The 23,497-nt window shown below is 58.9% G+C and overlaps 1 protein-coding gene across 1 annotated transcript; it reads left to right on the plus strand.

Moving 5' to 3' along the window:
* The first annotated feature begins 1,701 nt into the window (after positions 1-1,701).
* COTL1 (coactosin like F-actin binding protein 1) lies at positions 1,702-20,543 on the plus strand. The gene is made up of 4 exons (XM_075325451.1): positions 1,702-1,727; positions 2,109-2,191; positions 17,064-17,221; positions 18,748-20,543. The coding sequence occupies exons 1-4, from the start codon at positions 1,702-1,704 to the stop codon at positions 18,856-18,858; spliced, it is 378 nt and encodes a 125-aa protein (XP_075181566.1). The 3' UTR covers positions 18,859-20,543.
* The last annotated feature ends 2,954 nt before the right edge of the window (positions 20,544-23,497 follow it).

Genomic DNA, 23,497 nt, shown 5'->3' on the forward strand with positions numbered 1-23,497 from the left:
GGGGGTGAAGCGTCCAGGGGGAAGGAGATACGTCCTAGAGGGGGTGAAGCGTCCAGGGGGAAGGAGATACGTCCTAGAGGGGGTGAAGCGTCCAGGGGGAAGGAGATACGTCCTAGAGGGGGTGAAGCGTCCAGGGGGAAGGAGATACGTCCTAGAGGGGGTGAAGCGTCCAGGGGGAAGGAGATACGTCCTAGAGGGGGTGAAGCGTCCAGGGGGAAGGAGATACGTCCTAGAGGGGGTGATACAATCCTAGAGGGGGTGATACGTTTAGGGGGAAGGTGATACGTCCTAGAGGGGGGGATACGTCCAAGAGGGGGTGATACAATCCTAGAGGGGGTGATACGTCTAGGGGGAAGGTGATACGTCCTAGAGGGGGTGATGCGTCCAGGGGAAGGTGATACGTCCTAGAGGGGGTGATACGTCCAGGGGGAAGGTGATACCTCCTAGGAAAAGGGGATACGTCCTAGAGGGGGGTGATACGTATAGGGGGAAGGTGATACATCCTGGGAGAGGTAATACTTGTGGGTGGGGTGATATGTGCAAGAGGGGGGAAGGTAATACGTGCTGGAAGGGATACGTGTGAGGCTGTGATACATGTGGGGGTTATACGTCCTCAGGGAGGTGATACTTGCGAGGGGGTGATATGTGCAAGAGGGGCTATGTCCTGGAGGGGGTGATACGTGCAAGAGGTGATTTGTTTGGGGAGAAGGTGATACATGTGGGGGCAGTACGTCCAGAGTGGTGATCTGTCCAGCGAGAGGGTGATATATAGGGGAAGTGAGTGGAGGGGGTGATATGTGGGGGGTGCATATACGTCCCGGGGTGACGTGTTCGGGGAGTGATACTCGCTGCCCTGGTTACAGCTATGAGATCTACTGACATCTGTAATGACCTCAATCACTTTCTTATAGAGGCACAGAATGAATGATACCAAAAGCTGAAGCAAGCAGTGACCATGTATATAGTGTACTCACTGCTGGTAATAACGTACATGTGTATGATAGCAGCGGTCCGCACCTAGAGGGACCCAGCAGGACAGCAGCGCCCCCCGGTGTCAGGAAAGGTCATATTTACAGAATGTATATGGTGCTAATATTCTGTAACTGCCGAGTGAAGTTACTGCTACTGTGCAGATCTGCAGGGAGGAGAGAACCAGTGCATCCGTAGACCCCGCACAGTGCATCCGTAGACCCCGCACAGTGCATCCGTAGACCCCGCACAGTGCAATCCGTAGACCCCGCACAGTGCATCCGTAGACCCCGCACAGTGCATCCGTGGACCCCGCACAGTGCATCCGTGGACCCGCACAGTGCATCCGTGGACCCCGCACAGTGCATCCGTGGACCCCGCACAGTGCATCCGTGGACCCCGCACAGTGCATCCGTGGACCCCGCACAGTGCATCCGTGGACCCCGCACAGTGCATCCGTGGACCCCGCACAGTGCATCCGTGGACTCCGCACAGTGCATCCGTGGACTCCGCACAGTGCATCCATGGACTCCGCACAATGGATAATAGTAATGGTAGGCAAGTGCAAATGCATGGATATAGACTCATAACTAGGGCTCAAGCCTACCTCTTGTATTGATGCAAGCCTTGCATATGTATTCAAGCCCATCATAAGGACAATTAAATGCACCCTAGCAGATGTATATTATAATACAAATGACCAGCGCCAATAGCACTGGTCAAAATATCAAAATGGCCAAAGTGATAGTAGTTAGATTGTGAGTTATGCTGTAGAGTGCTGGGCGTCCCCTTAGGAAGGCTGACGAAACGCGCGTCGGGGTGGAGTAACACGAGGGTAACACTGCTGTCTACCTCTAGGTAGAGACTGCTGCTATCATTTATAAAGAGATAATATGTAATTTATATATTTTCTATCCTTGAATAAACTATAAATTTGTATTGTTTTGCTGAGCTTTGTTTCTTGTTTATCTCATCATTTTGTATACTGCTGTGTGTATATGCCGCAGAAACACCAATATGAGAGTGATATGTAGTGGTCCGATCTGTGCAGCTATTATGTGTGCGGTGCGTAGTGACCCATGTGCGGTATGTCTGTGCGGCTCGTTCTCACTCGTATGTATTCTCTCTCTACATTTTAGGGTCACATTTCGATATGACGGAGCCACTATTGTCCCTGGTGAGCAGGGGCGCAGCTACGAGGAGTTTGTGAGCACCTGCACAGGTATGTGGCTTCTCCGCCGGCTCCACGCTGGGTCTTGCAGCCGGTGAGGAAATGTCCCCCGAGGCCAGGAATCTGGAATGTGGAGACATTATTTTGTGTGGGACGTGTTCAGCCCTGTCCTGACCGCAGCGCGAGCCCAGCAAAAGTATCGCAGGCACCAGTGTATATACCGCACGGCCCGTCCCTGCGCATGCCACGCGGTACAGCCGGCTACTGTATATACCGCACGGCCCGTCCCTGCGCATGCCACGCGGTACAGCCGGCTACTGTATATACCGCGCGGTACAGCCGGCTACTGTATATACCGCGCGGTACAGCCGGCTACTGTATTTATCCCAGCACTACATGTACTGCACTATATACTGTATACTGGCCTATATATCCCAGCACTATATATACTGGACTATATATCCCTGTACTATATATACTGGCCTATATATCCCAGCACTATATATACTGGCCTATATATCCCTGCACTAATTAATATATATATATATATATATTATACTGCACCATATATACTCCCTATCCTCTGCAGCCCGGACATGTCTTCTCTGCGCGGCTCTGTCCTTTATATTGATGGATAAAATCAGCAGAATATTACACGGTGTGTTTCCTTCCCCTCTGCTGATACATGGACTACTCCTCTCATCCTCCTTTCCTCCTCCGCTCCTCTGCTCCTCCTTTCTTCCTCCTTTCCTCCTCCACTCCTCCGCTCCTCCTTTCTTCCTCCTCTCCTCCTTTTCTCCTCCTCCTCCTCCGCTCCTCCTCCTCCGCTCCTCCTTTGCTCCTCCTCCTCCGCTCCTCCTTTGCTCCTCCTCCTCCGCTCCTCCTTTGCTCCTCCTCCTCCGCTCCTCCTTTGCTCCTCCTCCTCCGCTCCTCCTTTGCTCCTCCTCCTCCGCTCCTCCTTTGCTCCTCCTCCTCCCGCTCCTCCTTTGCTCCTCCTCCTCCGCTCCTCCTTTGCTCCTCCTCCTCCGCTCCTCCTTTGCTCCTCCTCCTCCGCTCCTCCTTTGCTCCTCCTCCTCCGCTCCTCCTTTGCTCCTCCTCCTCCGCTCCTCCTTTGCTCCTCCTCCTCTGCTCCTCCTTTGCTCCTCCTCCTCTGCTCCTCCTTTGCTCCTCCTCCTCTGCTCCTCCTTTGCTCCTCCTCCTCTGCTCCTCCTTTGCTCCTCCTCCTCTGCTCCTCCTTTGCTCCTCCTCCTCTGCTCCTCCTTTGCTCCTCCTCCTCTGCTCCTCCTTTGCTCCTCCTCCTCTGCTCCGCCTTTGCTCCTCCTCTGCTCCGCCTTTGCTCCTCCTCCTCTGCTCCGCCTTTGCTCCTCCTCCTCTGCTCCTCCTCTTCTGCTCCTCCTTTGCTCCTCCTCCTTTGCTCCTCCTCCTCTGCTCCTCCTCTTCTGCTCCTCCTCCTCTGCTCCTCCTTTGCTCCTCCTCCTCTGCTCCTCCTTTGCTGCTCCTCCTCTGCTCCTCCTTTGCTCCTCCTCCTTTGCTCCTCCTCCTCTGCTCCTCCTTTGCTCCTCCTCCTCTGCTCCTCCTTTGCTCCTCTTCCTTTGCTCCTCCTTTGCTCCTCCTCCTCTGCTCCTCCTCCTTTGCTCCTCCTCCTTTGCTCCTCCTCCTTTGCTCCTCCTCCTCTGCTCCTCCTCCTCTGCTCCTCCTCCTCTGCTCCTCCTCCTCTGCTCCTCCTCCTCTGCTCCTCCTCCTCTGCTCCTCCTCTGCTCCTCCTTTGCTCCTCCTCCTCTGCTCCTCCTCTGCTCCTCCTCCTCTGCTCCTCTGCTGCTCCTCCTCTGCTGCTCCTCCTTTGCTCCTCCTCCTCCGCTCCTCCTTTGCTCCTCCTCCTCTGCTCCTCCTCTGCTCCTCCTCTGCTCCTCCTTTGCTGCTCCTCCTCCTCTGCTCCTCCTTTTGCTTCTCCTCCTCTGCTCCTCCTCCTCCTCCTGTTAGGGTGAACACTACGCTCCTCCTCCTCTGCTCCTCCTCCTCCTTTGCTCCTCCTCCTCCTTTGCTCCTCCTCCTCCTCTGCTCCTCCTCCTGTTAGGGTGAACACTACGCTCCTCCTCCTCTGCTCCTCCTCCTCCTCTGCTCCTCCTCCTCCTTTGCTCCTCTGCTCCTCCTTTGCTCCTCTGCTCCTCCTTTGCTCCTCTGCTCCTCCTTTGCTCCTCTGCTCCTCCTTTGCTCCTCTGCTCCTCCTTTGCTCCTCCTCCTCTGCTCCTCCTTTGCTGCTCCTCCTCTGCTCCTCCCCTCCTCCTCCTTTGCCCCTCCTCCTCCTTTGCCCCTCCTCCTCCTTTGCCCCTCCTCCTCTGCTCCTCCTCCTGTTAGGGTGAACACTACGCTCCTCCTCTCCTCCTCCTTTGCTCCTCCTCCTTTGCTCCTCCTCCTTTGCTCCTCCTCCTCCTTTGCTCCTCCTCCTCCTTTGCTCCTCCTCCTCCTTTGCTCCTCCTCCTCCTTTGCTCCTCCTCCTCCTTTGCTCCTCCTCCTCCTTTTGCTCCTCCTCCTCTTCTGCTCCTCTTTTGCTCCTCCTCCTCTGCTCCTCCTCCTTTGCTGCTCCTCTTTTGCTCCTCCTCCTCTGCTCCTCCTCTGCTCCTCTTTTGCTGCTCCTCCTCTGCTCCTCTTTTGCTCCTCCTCCTCTGCTCCTCCTTTGCTCCTGCTCCTCCTTTGCCCCTCCTCCTCCTCCTTTGCCGCTCCTCCTCCTTTGCCCTCCCTCCTCCTCCTTTTGCCGCTCCTCCTCTTCCTTTGCCGCTCCTCCTCCTCCTTTGCCGCTCCTCCTCCTCTGCTCCTCCTTTGCTGCTCCTCCTCCTCTGCTCCTCCTCCTTTGCTCCTTCTCCTTTGCTCCTCCTCTGCTCCTCCTTTGCTCCTCTGCTCCTCCTTTGCTGCTCCTCCTTTGCTGCTCCTCCTCTGCTCCTCCTCTCCTCCTTTGCCCCTCCTCCTCCTTTGCCCCTCCTCCTCCTTTGCCCCTCCTCCTCCTTTGCCCCTCCTCCTCTGCTCCTCCTCCTCCTGTTAGGGTGAACACTACGCTCCTCCTCTGCTCCTCCTCCTTTGCTCCTCCTCCTTTGCTCCTCCTCCTTTGCTCCTCCTCCTTTGCTCCTCCTCCTTTGCTCCTCCTCCTTTGCTCCTCCTCCTTTGCTCCTCCTCCTTTGCTGCTCCTCCTCCTTTGCTGCTCCTCCTTTTGCTCCTCCTCCTCCTTTTGCTCCTCCTCCTCCTTTTGCTCCTCCTCCTCCTTTTGCTCCTCCTCCTCCTTTTGCGCCTCCTCCTCCTTTTGCTCCTCCTCCTCCTTTTGCTCCTCCTCCTCCTTTTGCTCCTCCTCCTCCTTTTGCTCCTTCTCCTCCTTTTGCTCCTCCTCCTCCTTTTGCTCCTCCTCCTCCTTTGCTCCTCCTCCTCTTCTGCTCCTCCTTTGCTCCTCCTCCTCTGCTCCTCCTCCTCTGCTCCTCCTCCTTTGCTCCTCCTCCTTTGCTCCTCCTCCTTTGCTGCTCCTCTTTTGCTCCTCGTCCTCTGCTCCTCTTTTGCTCCTCCTCCTCTGCTCCTCCTCTGCTCCTCCTTTGCTCCTCCTCCTCCTTTGCCGCTCCTCCTCCTTTGCCCCTCCTCCTCCTCCTTTGCCGCTCCTCCTCCTCTGCTCCTCCTCCTCCTGTTAGGGTGAACACTACGCTCCTCCTCCTCTGCTCCTCCTTTGCCCCTCCTTTGCCCCTCCTCCTCCTTTGCTCCTCCTCCTCCTTTGCTCCTCCTCCTCCTTTGCTCCTCCTCCTCCTCCTGTTAGGGTGAACACTACGCTCCTCCTCCTCTGCTCCTCCTTTGCTTCTCCTCCTCCTTTGCTTCTCCTCCTCCTTTGCTCCTCCTCCTCCTTTGCTCCTCCTCCTCCTTTGCTCCTCCTTTGCTTCTCCTCCTCTGCTCCTCCTCCTCCTCCTGTTAGGGTGAACACTACGCTCCTCCTCCTCTGCTCCTCCTTTGCTGCTCCTCCTCCTTTGCTCCTCCTCCTTTGCTCCTCCTCCTTTGCTCCTCCTCCTTTGCTCCTCCTCCTTTGCTCCTCCTCCTTTGCTCCTCCTCCTGTTAGGGTGAACACTACGCTCCTCCTTTGCTCCTCCTCCTTTGCTCCTCCTCCTTTGCTCCTCCTCCTCTGCTCCTCCTCCTCTGCTCCTCCTCCTCTGCTCCTCCTCCTCTGCTCCTCCTCCTTTGCTCCTCCTCCTTTGCTCCTCCTCCTCTGCTCCTCCTCCGCTCCTCCTTTGCTTCTCCTCCTCTCGTCCTCCGCTATGGAAGAAGCCCTTATGTTGCATGTATTGTCACACTGAAGGCTGCTCCTCCTGCGCCGCGGGCTGTGATATCCCGTACTGTTACTGTCACCACGTGTAGTCGTCCCCCGGCTGCAGGACGTGTGTGGTCACGCTGTGGGGTCAGTGTTATGGGGTCCTGGCGTCACTGATGGCTGCCCCGCGCTCGCTGCTGACAGTTTCCCTTTATATTCTCTATGTTGGTTCTCAGTCGGATCTGCGCTGATTTTCTTGTGACAAACACGCGGGGTGTAATTACGTGGCGGTGTAATTCTGGCGTCCCCGGAGAGCGCAGCTGAGCGCACTGACGGCAGGATTTACCTGTTTTTCTGCCGTGTTTGTGCATCTCCATCACCTGCTCCCGCACAGACCGCGGCCATTGTCCTCTGCCGGCTGCGGCTCCGTCCTGACGCTTTGTCCTCCGGCTGCGGCTCCGTCCTGACTCTTTGTCCTCCGGCTGTGGCTCCGTCCTGACGCTTTGTCCTCCGGCTGCGGCTCCGTCCTGACTCTTTGTCCTCCGGCTGTGGCTCCGTCCTGACGCTTTGTCCTCCGGCTGCGGCTCCGTCCTGACGCTTTGTCCTCCGGCTGTGGCTCCGTCCTGACACTTTGTCCTCCGCCGGCTGTGGCTCCGTCCTGACGCTTTGTCCTCCGGCTGCGGCTCCGTCCTGACTCTTTGTCCTCCGGCCGTGGCTCCGTCCTGACGCTTTGTCCTCTTCCGGCTGCGGCTCCGTCCTGACGCTTTGTCCTCCTCCGCCGGCTCCGTCCTGACGCTTTGTCCTCCGCCGGCTGCGGCTCCGTCCTGACGCTTTGTCCTCCGCCGGCTGCGGCTCCGTCCTGACGCTTTGTCCTCCGTCGGCTGCGCTCCGTCCTGACGCTTTGTCCTCCGGCTGTGGCTCCGTCCTGACGCTTGTCCTCCGCCGGCTGCGCGTCCGTCCTGACGCTTTGTCCTCTTCCGGCTGTGGCTCCGTCCTGACGCTTTGTCCTCTTCCGGCTGTGGCTCCGTCCTGACGCTTTGTCCTCTTCCGGCTGTGGCTCCGTCCTGACGCTTTGTCCTCTTCCGGCTGTGGCTCCGTCCTGACGCTTTGTCCTCCGGCCGTGGCTCCGTCCTGACGCTTTGTCCTCTTCCGGCTGCGGCTCCGTCCTGACGCTTTGTCCTCCGGCCGTGGCTCCATCCTGACGCTTTGTCCTCCGGCCGTGGCTTCGTCCTGACGCTTTGTCCTCTTCCGGCTGCGGCTCCGTCCTCCGGCCGTGGCTCCGTCCTGACGCTTTGTCCTCTGGCCGTGGCTCCGTCCTGACGCTTTGTTCTCTTCCGGCTGCGGCTCCGTCCTGACGCTTTGTCCTCCGGCCGTGGCTCCGTCCTGACGCTTTGTCCTCCGGCCGTGGCTCCGTCCTGTTCTCTTCCGGCTGAAGCTCCGTCCTGACGCTTTGTCCTCTTCCGGCTGAAGCGCCGTCCTGACGCTTTGTCCTCTTCCGGCCGCGGCTCCGTCCTGACGCTTTGTCCTCCGGCCGCGGCTCCGTCCTGACGCTTTGTCCTCCGGCCGTGGCTCCGTCCTGACGCTTTGTCCTCTTCCAGCCGTGGCTCCGTCCTGACGCTTTGCCCTCCGGCCGTGGCTCCATCCTGACGCTTTGTCCTCCGGCCGTGGCTCCGTCCTGACGCTTTGTCCTCTTCCGGCTGAAGCTCCGTCCTGACGCTTTGTCCTCCTCCGCCGGCCGCGGCTCCGTCCTGACGCTTAGTCCTCCGGCTGCGGCTCCATCCTCATGCTTTGTCCTCTTCCAGCCGTGGCTCCGTCCTGACGCTTTGTCCTCTGGCTGCGGCTCCGTCCTGACACTTTGTCCTCCGGCCGTGGCTCCGTCCTGACGCTTTGTCCTCCGGCCGTGGCTCCGTCCTGACTCTTTGTCCTCCAGCCGTGGCTTCGTCCTGACGCTTTGTCCTCCGGCCGTGGCTCCGTCCTGACGCTTTGTCCTCCGGCCGTGGCTCCGTCCTGACGCTTTGTCCTCTTCCAGCCGTGGCTCCGTCCTGACGCTTTGTCCTCTTCCAGCCGTGGCTTCGTCCTGACGCTTTGTCCTCCGGCCGTGGCTTCGTCCTGACGCTTTGTCCTCCGGCCGTGGCTCCGTCCTGACGCTTTGTCCTCCGGCCGTGGCTCCGTCCTGACGCTTTGTCCTCTTCCAGCCGTGGCTCCGTCCTGACGCTTTGCCCTCCGGCCGTGGGCTCCATCCTGACGCTTTGTCCTCCGGCCGTGGCTCCGTCCTGACGCTTTGTCCTCTTCCGGCTGAAGCTCCGTCCTGACGCTTTGTCCTCCTCCGCCGGCCGCGGCTCCGTCCTGACGCTTTGTCCTCCTCCGCCGGCCGCGGCTCCGTCCTGACGCTTAGTCCTCCGGCTGCGGCTCCATCCTCATGCTTTGTCCTCTTCCAGCCGTGGCTCCGTCCTGACGCTTTGTCCTCTGGCTGCGGCTCCGTCCTGACACTTTGTCCTCCGGCCGTGGCTCCGTCCTGACGCTTTGTCCTCCGGCCGTGGCTCCGTCCTGACTCTTTGTCCTCCAGCCGTGGCTTCGTCCTGACGCTTTGTCCTCCGGCCGTGGCTCCGTCCTGACGCTTTGTCCTCCGGCCGTGGCTCCGTCCTGACGCTTTGTCCTCTTCCAGCCGTGGCTCCGTCCTGACGCTTTGTCCTCTTCCAGCCGTGGCTTCGTCCTGACGCTTTGTCCTCCGGCCGTGGCTTCGTCCTGACGCTTTGTCCTCCGCCGTGGCTCCGTCCTGACGCTTTGTCCTCCGGCCGTGGCTCCGTCCTGACGCTTTGTCCTCTTCCAGCCGTGGCTCCGTCCTGACGCTTTGCCCTCCGGCCGTGGCTCCATCCTGACGCTTTGTCCTCCGGCCGTGGCTCCGTCCTGACGCTTTGTCCTCTTCCGGCTGAAGCTCCGTCCTGACGCTTTGTCCTCCTCCGCCGGCCGCGGCTCCGTCCTGACGCTTAGTCCTCCGGCTGCGGCTCCATCCTCATGCTTTGTCCTCTTCCAGCCGTGGCTCCGTCCTGACGCTTTGTCCTCTGGCTGCGGCTCCGTCCTGACACTTTGTCCTCCGGCCGTGGCTCCGTCCTGACGCTTTGTCCTCCGGCCGTGGCTCCGTCCTGACTCTTTGTCCTCCAGCCGTGGCTTCGTCCTGACGCTTTGTCCTCCGGCCGTGGCTCCGTCCTGACGCTTTGTCCTCCGGCCGTGGCTCCGTCCTGACGCTTTGTCCTCTTCCAGCCGTGGCTCCGTCCTGACGCTTTGTCCTCTTCCAGCCGTGGCTTCGTCCTGACGCTTTGTCCTCCGGCCGTGGCTTCGTCCTGACGCTTTGTCCTCCGGCCGTGGCTCCGTCCTGACGCTTTGTCCTCCGGCCGTGGCTCCGTCCTGACGCTTTGTCCTCTTCCAGCCGTGGCTCCGTCCTGACGCTTTGTCCTCCTCCGCCGGCCGTGGCTCCGTCCTGACTCTTTGTCCTCCGACCGTGGCTCCGTCCTGACTCTTTGTCCTCCGGCCGTGGCTTCGTCCTGACACTTTGTCCTCTTCCAGCCGTGGCTCCGTCCTGACGCTTTGTCCTCCGGCCGTGGCTCCGTCCTGACGCTTTGTCCTCCGGCCGTGGCTCCGTCCTGACGCTTTGTCCTCCGGCCGTGGCTCCGTCCTGACGCTTTGTCCTTTTTCTGATCGGATTTCGCTGTAATATTTGCGGCTCATTGTTTGAGACTCGAGGGAGCGGTAACAAGAGAGGCCGTAATAATGGGTTACACCCTGATACCACAACCCCCATCATCACGCTGCCTCCCATACTGGCCGTCACCAGTCTGTCCCTTATCTCTGCGTCTTGTGGTCACATCCCAGCGGCCGGTCAGCGTTTCCTTCTCATTTCTGTACAGAGCAGAAACACTGTAGCAATATTCACCTCTTCAGATATTCTGTCTCTGCCGCTGGTTTTCTGCTGACACTTCCTGGCACCGGCAGAGGATCGGACATTACCTCTGCAGCCGGGTCATTGTCTATCTATGGAGGAATGCGGAAGACTCATCAACCCATAAATATTCATCACATCTAAGGAGGGACGCACATCTATTACACCATTTATCTGATGCAGCACCCCAATCCCCTCAATACAGGGTAACACGTGTCCTGCCTGCAGCCACCACTAGGGGGAGCTCCCTGTATACAGATATACATGATAAGACCCTGTCTGCAGCCACCACTAGAGGGAGCTCCCTGTATACAGAGATACATGATAAGATCCTGTCTGCAGTCACCACTAGGGGGAGCTCCCTGTATACAGAGATACATGATAAGATCCTGTCTGCAGTCACCACTAGGGGGAGCTCTCTGTATACAGAGATACATGATAAGATCCTGTCTGCAGACACCACTAGAGGGAGCTCCCTGTATACAGAGATACATGATAAGATCCTGTCTGCAGTCACCACTAGGGGGAGCTCTCTGTATACAGAGATACATGATAAGATCCTGTCTGCAGTCACCACTAGGGGGAGCTCCCTGTATACAGAGATACATGATAAGATCCTGTCTGCAGTCACCACTAGGGGGAGCTCCCTGTATACAGAGATACATGATAAGATCCTGTCTGCAGCCACCACTAGGGGGAGCTCCCTGTATACAGAGATACATGATAAGATCCTGACTGCAGCCTCCACTAGGGGGAGCTTTCTATATACAGAGATACATGATAAGATCCTGTCTGCAGTCACCACTAGGGGGAGCTCCCTGTATACAGAGATACATGATAAGATCCTGTCTGCAGCCACCACTAGGGGGAGTTCCCTGTATACAGAGATACATGATAAGATCCTGTCTGCAGCCACCACTAGGGGGAGCTCCCTGTATACAGAGATACATGATAAGATCCTGTCTGCAGCCACCACTAGGGGGAGCTCCCTGTATACAGAGATACATGATAAGATCCTGTCTGCAGCCACCACTAGGGGAGCTCCCTGTATACAGAGATACATGATAAGATCCTGTCTGCAGCCACCACTAGGGAGAGCTCCCTGTATACAGAGATACATGATAAGATCCTGTCTGCAGCCACCACTAGGGGGAGCTCCCTGTATACAGAGATACATGATAAGAACCTGTCTGCAGCCTCCACTAGGGGAGCTCCCTGTATACAGAGATACATGATAAGATCCTGTCTGCAGCCACCACTAGGGGGAGCTCCCTGTATACAGAGATACATGATAAGATCCTGTCTGCAGTCACCACTAGAGGGAGCTCCCTGTATACAGAGATACATGATAAGATCCTGTCTGCAGCCACCACTAGGGGGAGCTCCCTGTATACAGAGATACATGATAAGATCCTGTCTGCAGCCACCACTAGGGGGAGCTTCCTGTATACAGAGATACATGATAAGATCCTGTCTGCAGCCACCACTAGGGGGAGCTCCCTGTATACAGAGATACATGATAAGATCCTGTCTGCAGCCACCACTAGAGGGAGCTCCCTGTATACAGGGATACATGATAAGATCCTGTCTGCAACCACCACTAGGGGAGCTCCCTGTATACAGAGATACATAAGATCCTGTCTGCAGCCACCACTAGGGGGAGCTCCCTGTATACAGAGATACATGATATGATCCTGTCTGCAGCCACCACTAGAGGGAGCTCCCTGTATACAGAGATACATGATAAGCTCCTGTCTGCAGCCACCACTAGGTGGCGCTCCCTGTATACAGAGATACATAAGAGCCTGTCTGCAGCCACCACTAGGGGGAGCTCCCTGTATACAGAGATACATGATAAGATCCTGTCTGCAGCCACCACTAGGGGGAGCTCCCTGTATACAGAGATACGTGATAAGATCCTGTCTGCAGCCACCACTAGAGGGAGCTCCCCTGTATACAGAGATACATGATAAATTCCTGTCTGCAGCCACCACTACGGGGACCTCCCTGTATACAGAGATACATGATAAGATCCTGTCTGCAGCCACCACTAGAGGGAGCTCCCTGTATACAGAGATACATGATAAGATCCTGTCTGCAGCCACCACTAGGGGGAGCTCCCTGTATACAGAGATACATGATAAGATCCTGTCTGCAGTCACCACTAGGGGGAGCTCCCTGTATACAGAGATACATGATACGATCCTGTCTGCAGCCACCACTAGGGGGAGCTCCCTGTATACAGAGATACATGATAAGATCTTGTCTGCAGCCACCACTAGGGGGAGCTCCCTGTATACAGAGATACATGATAAGATCCTGTCTGCAGCCACCACTAGGGGGAGCTCCCTGTATACAGAGATACATGATAACATCCTGTCTGCAGCCACCACTAGGGGGAGCTCTCTGTATACAGAGATATATGATAGGATCCTGTCTGCAGCCACCACTAGGGGGAGCTCCCTGTATACAGAGATACATGATAACATCCTGTCTGCAGCCACCACTAGGGGGAGCTCCCTGTATATAGAGATACATGATAACATCCTGTCTGCAGCCACCACTAGGGGGAGCTCTCTGTATACAGAGATACATGATAAGCTCCTGTCTGCAGCCACCACTAGGGGGAGCTCCCTGTATACAGAGATACATGATAAGATCCTGTCTGCAGCCACCACTAGAGGGAGCTCCCTGTATACAGAGATACATGATAACATCCTGTCTGCAGCCACCACTAGGGGGAGCTCCCTGTATACAGAGGTACATGAGAAGATCCTGTCTGCAGTCACCACTAGGGGGAGCTCCCTGTATATAGAGATACATGATAACATCCTGTCTGCAGTCACCACTAGGGGGCGCTCCCTGTATACAGAGATACATGATAAGATCCTGTCTGCAGCCATCACTAGGGGGAGCTCCCTGTATACAGAGATACATGAGAAGATCCTGTCTGCAGTCACCACTAGGGGGAGCTCCCTGTATACAGAGATACATGATAAGATCCTGTCTGCAGCCACCACTAGGGGGAGCTCCCTGTATATAGAGATACATGATAACATCCTGTCTGCAGCCACCACTAGGGGGAGCTCCCTGTATACAGAGATACATGATAACATCCTGTCTGCAGCCACCACTAGGGGGAGCTCCCTGTATACAGAGATACATGATAAGATCCTGTCTGCAGCCACCACTAGGGGGAGCTCCCTGTATATAGAGATACATGATAACATCCTGTCTGCAGCCACCACTAGGGGGAGCTCCCTGTATGCAGAGATACATGATAAGATCCTGTCTGCAGTCACCACTAGGGGGAGGTCCCTGTATACAGAGATACATGATAAGATCCTGTCTGCAGCCACCACTAGGGGGAGCTCCCTGTATACAGAGATACATGATAAGATCCTGTCTGCAGCCACCACTAGGGGGAGCTCCCTGTATATAGAGATACATGATAACATCCTGTCTGCAGCCACCACTAGGGGGAGCTCCCTGTATGCAGAGATACATGATAAGATCCTGTCTGCAGTCACCACTAGGGGGAGGTCCCTGTATACAGAGATACATGATAAGCTCCTGTCTGCAGCCACCACTAGGGGGAGCTCCCTGTATGCAGAGATACATGATAAGATCCTGTCTGCAGTCACCACTAGGGGGAGCTCCTGTATACAGAGATACATGATAAGATCCTGTCTGCAGTCACCACTAGGGGGAGCTTCCTGTATACAGAGATACATGATAAGATCCTGTCTGCAGCCACCACTAGGGGGAGCTCCCTGTATACAGAGATACATGATAAGATTCTGTCTGCAGTCACCACTAGAGGGAGCTCCCTGTATACAGAGATACATGATAAGATCCTGTCTGTAGCCACCACTAGGGGGAGCTCCCTGTATACAGAGATACATGATAAGATCCTGTCTGCAGCCACCACTAGGGGGAGCTCCCTGTATACAGAGATACATGATAAGATCCTGTCTGCAGCCACCACTAGGGGGAGCTCCCTGTATACAGAGATACATGATAAGATCCTGTCTGCAGCCACCACTAGGGGGAGCTCCCTGTATACAGAGATACATGATAAGATTCTGTCTGCAGTCACCACTAGGGGGAGCTCACTATATACAGAGATACATGATAAGATCCTGTCTGCAGCCACCACTAGGGGGAGCTCCCTGTATACAGAGATACATGATAAGATCCTGTCTGCAGCCACCACTAGGGGGAGCTCCCTGTATACAGAGATACATGATAAGATTCTGTCTGCAGTCACCACTAGGGGGAGCTCACTATATACAGAGATACATGATAAGATCCTGTCTGCAGCCACCACTAGGGGGAGCTCCCTGTATACAGAGATACATGATAAGATCCTGTCTGCAGCCACCACTAGGGGGAGCTCCCTGTATACAGAGATACATGATAAGATCCTGTCTGCAGCCACCACTAGGGGGAGCTCCCTGTATACAGAGATACATGATAAGATCCTGTCTGCAGCCACCATTAGGGGAGCTCCCTGTATACAGAGATACATGATAAGTTCCTGTCTGCAGCCACCACTAGGGGGAGCTCCCTGTATACAGAGATACATGATAAGATCCTGTCTGCAGCCACCACTAGGGGGAGCTCCCTGTATACAGATATACATGATAAGATCCTGTCTGCAGCCACCACTAGGGGAAGCTCCCTGTATACAGAGATACATGATAAGATCCTGTCTGCAGCCACCACTAGGGGGAGCTCTTATTACCCTATAGCTGTGTGACACTGGTTTGGAGCAGTTTTGTGTAGGTATCTTTTGCACCATGTGAGGTTCTTCTCCTGTAGATTTGTGCCGGAGTCTATTAGTTGCGGAGCTTTCCGTTGTGTGACATGGAGATGTTGCTGAGGATGATACAAGCAGCTGTAATAAGTATTGGCGCCCGTGTGATGTGGGTGCATAGAGGGACATCACATGGAGCATTGTGATTCCAGACAATGGTTCGTGTACAATACCTGGCGGTCACTGTGACCCCGTGCCGCCGCCTTCCGTGATGTGAGTGTCGCGGGCGGAGGAGGGGACGCTGCGCTCACCCACTGCTCTGGTCCGGCTGCTGCTCACTCGGTCGGTGGCTTGAGCGGTGGGCCGGATCCCAGGGACTCGAGCGGCGTTCCTCGCCCGTGAGTGAAAGGGGTGGTTTGGTGTAGGGATATTGTCCGTGACGCCACCCACGGTGTGTGGTGAGGTTGGGGCACCACCGCTGCTCTGTACGGGGATCCCGGGAGCGGTGACAGGGAGCAGCTGAGATGTTTTCTCCCCTCCGTGGGTAGGGGGAATTTTGGTAGTCCCGGGGCCCGGTGGTGGAGGTTGGAAGGTGGGATGTGGGGCTTGGCCGGGTGCAGGGTCGTGGGAGGGCAGCGCTGTGCCGCACGGCACGGTGGTACTTAGCCAGTAACGCACACTGAGTCTCTGGTAAAACAAACGGCTGGATGGACGGGGTCCCACAGACGGCGGCGGCGGTCACTCCCAGTAGGTTGGCGGTAACTGTCTCTCCCTGCACCGGTGTTTTGTTCTCGGCCCCAATGGCTTCCCACTGATAGCCCGCTCCCCAGCGGTATGTTGGCTAAGGGAGCCCTTCCTTTGCCCGCAGGCTCTGGCCCTGGGAATTCTAGCTCTGGCGGTAGCTTTATCTCCCTCACGGTTTGGACGGTTGCCTTCAATCGGGTCTTTACTGCTGGGAAACCCCGGAGGTTCCTGTCGCTGACTGATTTGACCGGTTTTACGGCGACTCCAAGCCTGGTCGGGGTCCGTAGGCCCTGCCGAATGGTGCTGGCCTCTCTTTGCTCCCCGGTTCGGTACTGGCGGGCCACCGCCCGACCCCAGTCCTACAGTTCCGCATTGATCGGCCTCGCCTGCAGACGGCCACCACCGTCTGCCAACCTTGCTATCAGGTGCCCGGGCCACGTACCCGGGACACGGTCAGTCTGCTCCAGCTCCTCAACCACTACTTCCCCTCCTTCACTTTCCCTCACGGAACTCCAACTCCTAGTCACTATCTGACCTTCTTTCCCGCCTCCAGGACTGTGAACTCCTCAGTGGGAGGAGCCAACCGCCTGGCTCCGCCCCACCTGGTGTGGACATCAGCCCCTGGAGGAAGGCAACAAGGATTTGTGCCTGACCTTGATGTTTCTAACCGGGGTGTGGGGTGTGTTGTTGCAGTACCTGTGACGTCCTGGTTTGCCCAGGGCACCACATGAGTGCCGCTGCCTTCCGTGATGTGAGTGCCGCCGCCTTCCGTGATGTGAGTGCCGCTGCCTTCCGTGATGTGAGTGCCGCCGCCTTCCGTGATGTGAGTGCCGCCGCCTTCCGTGATGTGAGTGCCGCCGCCTTCCGTGATGTGAGTGCCGCCGCCTTCCGTGATGTGAGTGCCGCCGCCTTCCGTGATGGGAGCGCCTCCGTGATGGGAGCGCCTCCGTGATGCGAGCGCCTCCCGTGATGCGAGCGCCTCCGTGATGCGAGCGCCTCCGTGATGTGAGCGCCGCCGGGCTAAAATGGCGGCCATATTGTTGCCCCTCAGCTGGTCATGGGCAGACTTGCTCTCCAGCGCGGTCTGACACCTGTCTCCGGAGCAGTGCCGGCTGTGTATTGGTTGTCAGCCGTGGTTCCCCTGGGTGCAGTGGGGTGTGGGGACGTTTGCGCCTCGCTCGTGGTGTCACCGCCGTCTTCTTCTTCCCTGCAGACGACATTCGGCAGTTCGCCTACATCCGATTCACCACCGGAGACGCGATGAGCAAACGGGTGAAATTCGCCTTAATCACTTGGATTGGGGAGAACGTCGGGGGGCTGCAGCGAGCCAAGATCGGCACCGACAAGACCCTGGTGAAGGACGTCGTCCAGGTAGGTCCCGGACCCTCCTGGGATCAGGCCATGTGCTGCCGCCACTGATCTTCAGTGAACGCGGCCGTGTTGGTTGTGTGGGGGATCCTGGGGTCACCACATTGGGGGGGGGTCTGCACGGGCCCCTGATATTGTGCTGCAGAGCGAGCGCCGTGTCTGGGGCTCAGGTTCTCAGAACTGCTGCCTTCTCTGAGGAGGAGTAAGCCGGGGACCGCCATATGGTGAGTCCTGCCGGGCAGCCTCCGCCACAGGTCACACTGGGTGGGTGGGGGAGCCACAAGGAGACCGCTCTGTACTGAGCACATCAATAGCGGCCACTGTACAGATGGAGAGAGGCTGCGGTCTGTGCTGCGCCTATGGGGGGGAGGTTTCTGTGCTGCACCCATTGTGGGGGGAAGCTGGGGTCTGTGCCGCTTCCCCCCCTCTTCAGGGTGGTGTGGGGTCTGTGCCGCTCTTCCTCCGGGGGGGGGGGAGGGTCTGTGCCGCTCTTGCTCTGGGGCGGGGGGGTCTGTGCTGCACTCCATCCCGGGCGGGGGGGGGGGGGTCTATGCTGCACTCCATCCCGGGGCGGGGGGGGGGGGGGGGGGGTCTATGCTGCACTCCATCCGGGCGGGGGGGGGGGGGGGGGTCTATGCTGCACTCCATCCCGGGGGCGGGGGGGGGTCTGTGCTGCACTCCATCCCGGGGGCGGGGGGGGGTCTGTGCTGCTTCCCCAGGTCTGGGGCAGGCCTACCCTGCACTCGATGGTGGACGGATGACTTTGTTGCTGTGCTCCCCCTCGTGTTACCTGCGCGCTGTGCTATTCTTCTGGGGATTAGTGCGGTGGCGGAGGCGGTGCTGATGGCGGAATCGTGGGGTTCTGTGTGTATATATAATACTTCCCGCCCCTAATATTCTTGTGTGGCTCCTCTGCGCCTCCAGAAATGCCTACTCTTAAAGGGGAAGGTGCCTGAGTCTTTGGGGGGCGCAGGGGTTCTGGGAGGCGCAGGCATTGGGGGGGGGGCGGTGGGGTGCAGCAGGCACAGGGGGTGCAGGGGGGCGCAGGAGGCACAGGGGTTGGGGGAGGTGCAGGGGGCGTTGGGGTGCAGCAGGCACAGGGGGTGCAGGGGGCGTTGGGGGAGGTGCAGGGGGTGTTGGGGGTTGTGGGAGGCGCAAGGGTTGGGGGGGTGCAGCAGGCACAGGTGGTGCAGGGGGTGTTGGGGGAGGTGCAGGGGGTGTTGGGGGTTGTGGGAGGCGCAGGAGTTGGGGGGAGTGCAGCAGGCACAGGTGGTGCAGGGGGTGTTGGGGGAGGTGCAGGGGGTGTTGTGGGAGGCGCAGGGGTTGGGTGGGGGTGCAGCAGGCACAGGTGGTGCAGGGGGTGTTGGGGGAGGTGCAGGGGGTGTTGGGGGTTGTGGGAGGCGCAGGGGTTGGGGGGGTTGCAGCAGGCACAGGTGGTGCAGGGGGTGTTGGGGCGCATGCTATGGCTTTCTTGTTCCTTCGTCTCCTCAACATTTTCAATTGTTTTTTTTTTTTGTTTTTTTTTTAAGAATTTTGCCAAAGAGCTGGTGATCACGGAGCACAAGGACCTGGAGGAGGACTACATCCGGGGGGAGCTGAAGAAGGCCGGCGGCGCCAACTACGATGCCCAGACAGAATAGGCGGCGGGCCCCCACCTGCAGCGCCTAAAACTGCTCTCTGATTCCCGTACACCTCTCCCTGCCAGGACTAGTCCCTCCCCGGTGATGTCACCACAACGCCATGCTGCTCCGCGGGGCACCTCCAGCCACAGCACTGCCATAGACTGCACCTCCGGGGGTCTGCACTGCGGAGACCCTCCTCCATGATTGTCGTCTTTTCAGATTGTCAGCCATTCCTCTCCTATGAGGGCGGGGGGACGCCTCAATATGCAGCACCAGGGAACCCCTATAACCCTGCAACTCCAGCCACATCCAGAGGGGGCAGGGCTGAGGATCAGCTGTGATCTGTGCAGCGCTCTGACCGCTGCAGCCAGTCTTACACCGCCTGATGTGGCTGGAGTTGCCCTTTCATCCGCTTCAAGCACTTTTTATTATTGGGGATTATTTTTTCTTTTTCCTCTTTATACATTCCAGCAATGAGAACCCATGAACCGCGGATGAGCCCCGATCTGCTGGCTCCTCCCCCCCGTGTTATCCCCCCACAGTCCCCTGTGTTATCCCCCACCGCACTCCACCCTGCGGCCACTCCATTATCCCCCTGCCGCGCTCCGCCCCCCGATCTGCTGGCTCCGCCCCCCGATCTGCTGGCTCCGCCCCCCCGTGTTATCCCCCACAGTCCCCTGTGTTATCCCCCACCGCACTCCACCCTGTGGCCACTCCATTATCCCCTGCCGCGCTCCGCCCCCCGATCTGCTGGCTCCGCCCCCCGATCTGCTGGCTCCGCCCCCCGTGTTATCCCCACAGTCCCCTGTGTTATCCCCCCACCGCACTCCACCCCGCGGCCACTCCATTTATCCCCTGCCGCGCTCCATTTATCCCCCCCCGCGCTCCACCCCGCGGCCACTCCATTTATCCCCTGCCGCGCTCCATTTATCCCCCCTCCGCACTCCACCCGCGGCCGCTCCATTTATCCCCTGCCGCGCTCCATTTATCCCCCCGCTGCACTCCACCCCGCGGCCGCTCCATTTATCCCCTGCCGCGCTCCATTTATCCCCCCCGCACTCCACCCCGCGGCCACTCCATTTATCCCCCCCCCCCGCGCTCCACCCCGCGGCCACTCCATTTATCCCCCCCCGCGCTCCGCCCCGTGGCCGCTCCATTTATCCCCCGCCGCGCTCCGCCCCGTGGCCGCTCCATTTATCCCCCCCCCCCGCGCTCCGCCCCGCGGGCCGCGTCCATTTATCCCCCGCCGCGCTCCGCCCCGCGGCTGCTCCATTTATCCCCCCCCCCGCGCTCCGCCCCGCGGCCGCTCCATTTATCCCCTGCTGCACTCCACCCCGCGGCCGCTCCATTTATCCCTGCTGCACTCCACCCCGCGGCCGCTCCATTTATCCCCCGCCGCGCTCCGCCCCGCGGCTGCTCCATTTATCCCCCCCCGCGCTCCGCCCCGCGGCCGCTCCATTTATCCCCTGCTGCACTCCGCCCCGCGGCCGCTCCATTTATCCCCTGCCACTCGTGCTCTCATCTCTGCTCCGGCGCCGCTCGTCGTTTACAGCAATGACGTTTATTACTGAAATTAAAGATTTTAGTTTTTTTATTTTTATTTTCTGACCCCAAAATGTGAATTGTCCGGAGCCGGAATCCTGTGAACTGGACGCAGAAACCATCAGAAAATAACAAAGAATAAAAACTTTTTTTTCCAAAAATGTGTTGCTTTGTATATTTTTGGGGTGGGTCTGACAACCTCTCCCAGAGGTCCACAGGCGGGTGTCAGCTGTAAGAGGGGCGGGGCTGTGTATAAGGGGCGGGGCTTCATGTCTGATCACTTCATTGTATTAGTGATGTCATCACCAGGGCGGGGCTGTATATAAGGGGCGTGGCCTCATGTGTGTTCACATTATTATACCATTGATGTTATCCCCGGGGGCGGGGCTGACACCCCTCGTCTCTCGCACATGAGGGTCCGGGTCTCCAGCTCCGGGGTCTTATCTTCCTACACACTGAACCAAATATGTGCATTTACATTGAAAAAATCCCAAACATGGACCCGTCCCCCACTGATAGAAGAATTCAGGGGTCAGACGGCAGCGGCCGGGCAGCAGACAAAGGGCGATGTGTGATGTCGGGGTCCCGCAGGCAGGATGATCACACAGATGCTCGCTGTGGGAGGATGGGGGCAGTAGTCACCTCAGACACAGAGGGGCCCTCACTCCAGGAATGACCCCGGGGCTGAGCACTGCCAATACTGTGCGGGCAAGAAGTGCAGCCACCCCCCACCCCAGTGATGCCCCACTGATAGCCCCACCAATACCCCCTCCTCCCCCACCGATATCCCCCTCCGCCCCACTGATACAAGCCTGCCCCACCGATACCCCCCCTCCTCCCCACTGATACAAGCCTGCCCCACCGATAGCCCCTCCTCCCCACTGATACAAGCCTGCCCCACCGATAGCCCCCCTCCTCCCCCACTGATACAAGCCTGCCCCACCGATACCCCCCCTCCTCCCCACTGATACAAGCCTGCCCCACCGATACCCCCCCTCCTCCCCACTGATACAAGCCTGCCCCACTGATACCCCCTCCTCCCCACTGATACAAGCCTGCCCCACTGATAGCCCCTCCGCCCCACTGATAGCCCCTCCGCCCCACTGATACCCCCTCCCGCACCACTGATACCCCCTCCCCACTGATTCCCCTCTGCCCCACCAATACCCCCTCCTCCCCCACTGATACGCCCCTCCGCACCACTGATACCCCCTCCTCCCCCACTGATACCCCCACTGATACAAGCCTGCCCCACTGATGCCCTCATTCCTCTCCACCCCAGGGGTCCGCAGCCTTTCATTCAGCTCTGAGTGATGGTTGTGATCCAAATCGAGAACCCCCCCCCCTTTTATGTCGTAACATCCAGTGCCCCCCATAACTGGTATAGTGAGAGCTAAAGCTTTTCAGCAGACATCACCCCGAGACCTCGTGCCCCCCATTATCAACAGTTACAGGGATCCCCACCACAACACTCCCCTTAAAGGCCCCCCTGACCGACAGTGTCACCCCGTGTGTGCAGATCCAGGTCTATACACAGGGGGCAGCTCTAAGGGGCGGCTGAACACGGGGCAGCTCTCAGGGGCGGCAGCTGTACACGGGGCAGCTCTACAAGTGGCAGCTGTACACGGGGCAGCTCTACAAGTGGCAGCTGTACACGGGGCAGCTCTACAAGTGGCAGCTGTACACGGGGCAGCTCTACAAGTGGCAGCTGTACACGGGGCAGCTCTACAAGTGGCAGCTGTACACGGGGCAGCTCTACAAGTGGCGGCTGTACACGGGGCAGCTCTACAAGTGGCGGCTGTACACGGGGCAGCTCTCAGGGGCGGCTGCTCTCAGGGGCAGCTCTCAGGGGCGGCTGTACACTGGGCAGCTCTCAGGGGCGACTCTACACGGGGCATCTCTCAGGGGCGGCTGTACACGGGGCATCTCTCAGGGGCGGCTGTACACGGGGCATCTCTCAGGGGCGGCTGTACACGGGGCATCTCTCAGGGGCGGCTGTACACGGGGCAGCTCTCAGGGGCGGCTGTACACGGGGCAGCTCTCAGGGGCGGCTGTACACGGGGCAGCTCTCAGGGGCGGCTGTACACGGGGCATCTCTCAGGGGCGGCTGTACACGGGGCAGCTCTCAGGGGCGGCTGTACACGGGGAAGCTCTGGGGGCGGCTGTACACGGGGCAGCTCTGAGGGGCGGCTGTACACTGGGCAGCTGTACAGGGGGCAGCTCTGAGGGGCGGCTGTACACGGGGCAGCTTTGAGGGGCGGCTGTACACGGGGCAACTTTGAGGGGCGGCTGTACACGGGGAAGCTTTGAGGGGCGGCTGTACACGGGGCAGCTCTGAGGGGCGGTTGTACAAGTTGAGGCTGTACATGGGGCAGCTCTCAGGGGCGTCTGTACACTGGGCAGCTCTGGGGGCGGCTGTACACTGGGCAGCTCTGAGGGGCGGCTGTACACGGGGCAGCTCTGAGGGGCGGCTGTACACGGGGCAGCTCTGAGGGGCGGCTGTACACGGGGCAGCTCTGAGGGGCGGCTGTACACGGGGCAGCTCTGAGGGGCGGCTGTACACGGGGCAGCTCTGAGGGGCGGCTGTACATGGGGCAGCTCTCAGGGGCGGCTGTACACTGGGCAGCTCTGGGGGCGGCTGTACACGGGGCGGCTGTACACGGGGCAGCTCTCAGGGGCGGCTGTACACGGGGCGGCTGTACACGGGGCGGCTCTCAGGGGCGGCTGTACACGGGGCAGCTCTCAGGGGCGGCTGTACACTGGGCGGCTCTCAGGGGCGGCTGTACACGGGGCAGCTCTCAGGGGCGGCTGTACACTGGGCGGCTCTCAGGGGCGGCTGTACACTGGGCAGCTCTCAGGGGCGGCTGTACACGGGGCAGCTCTCAGGTGCGGCTGTACACGGGGCAGCTCTCAGGGGCGGCTGTACACTGGGCGGCTCTCAGGGGCGGCTGTACACGGGGCAGCTCTGAGGGGCGGCTGTACACGGGGCGGCTGTACACGGGGTGGCTCTCGGGGGCGGCTGTACACGGGGCAGCTCTCAGGGGCGGCTGTACACGGGGCAGCTCTCAGGGGCGGCTGTACACGGGGCAGCTCTCAGGGGCGGCTGTACACTGGG

This window comes from Anomaloglossus baeobatrachus, chromosome 10 (genome assembly GCF_048569485.1).
Source record: "Anomaloglossus baeobatrachus isolate aAnoBae1 chromosome 10, aAnoBae1.hap1, whole genome shotgun sequence".
NCBI lineage: Eukaryota > Metazoa > Chordata > Amphibia > Anura > Aromobatidae > Anomaloglossus > Anomaloglossus baeobatrachus.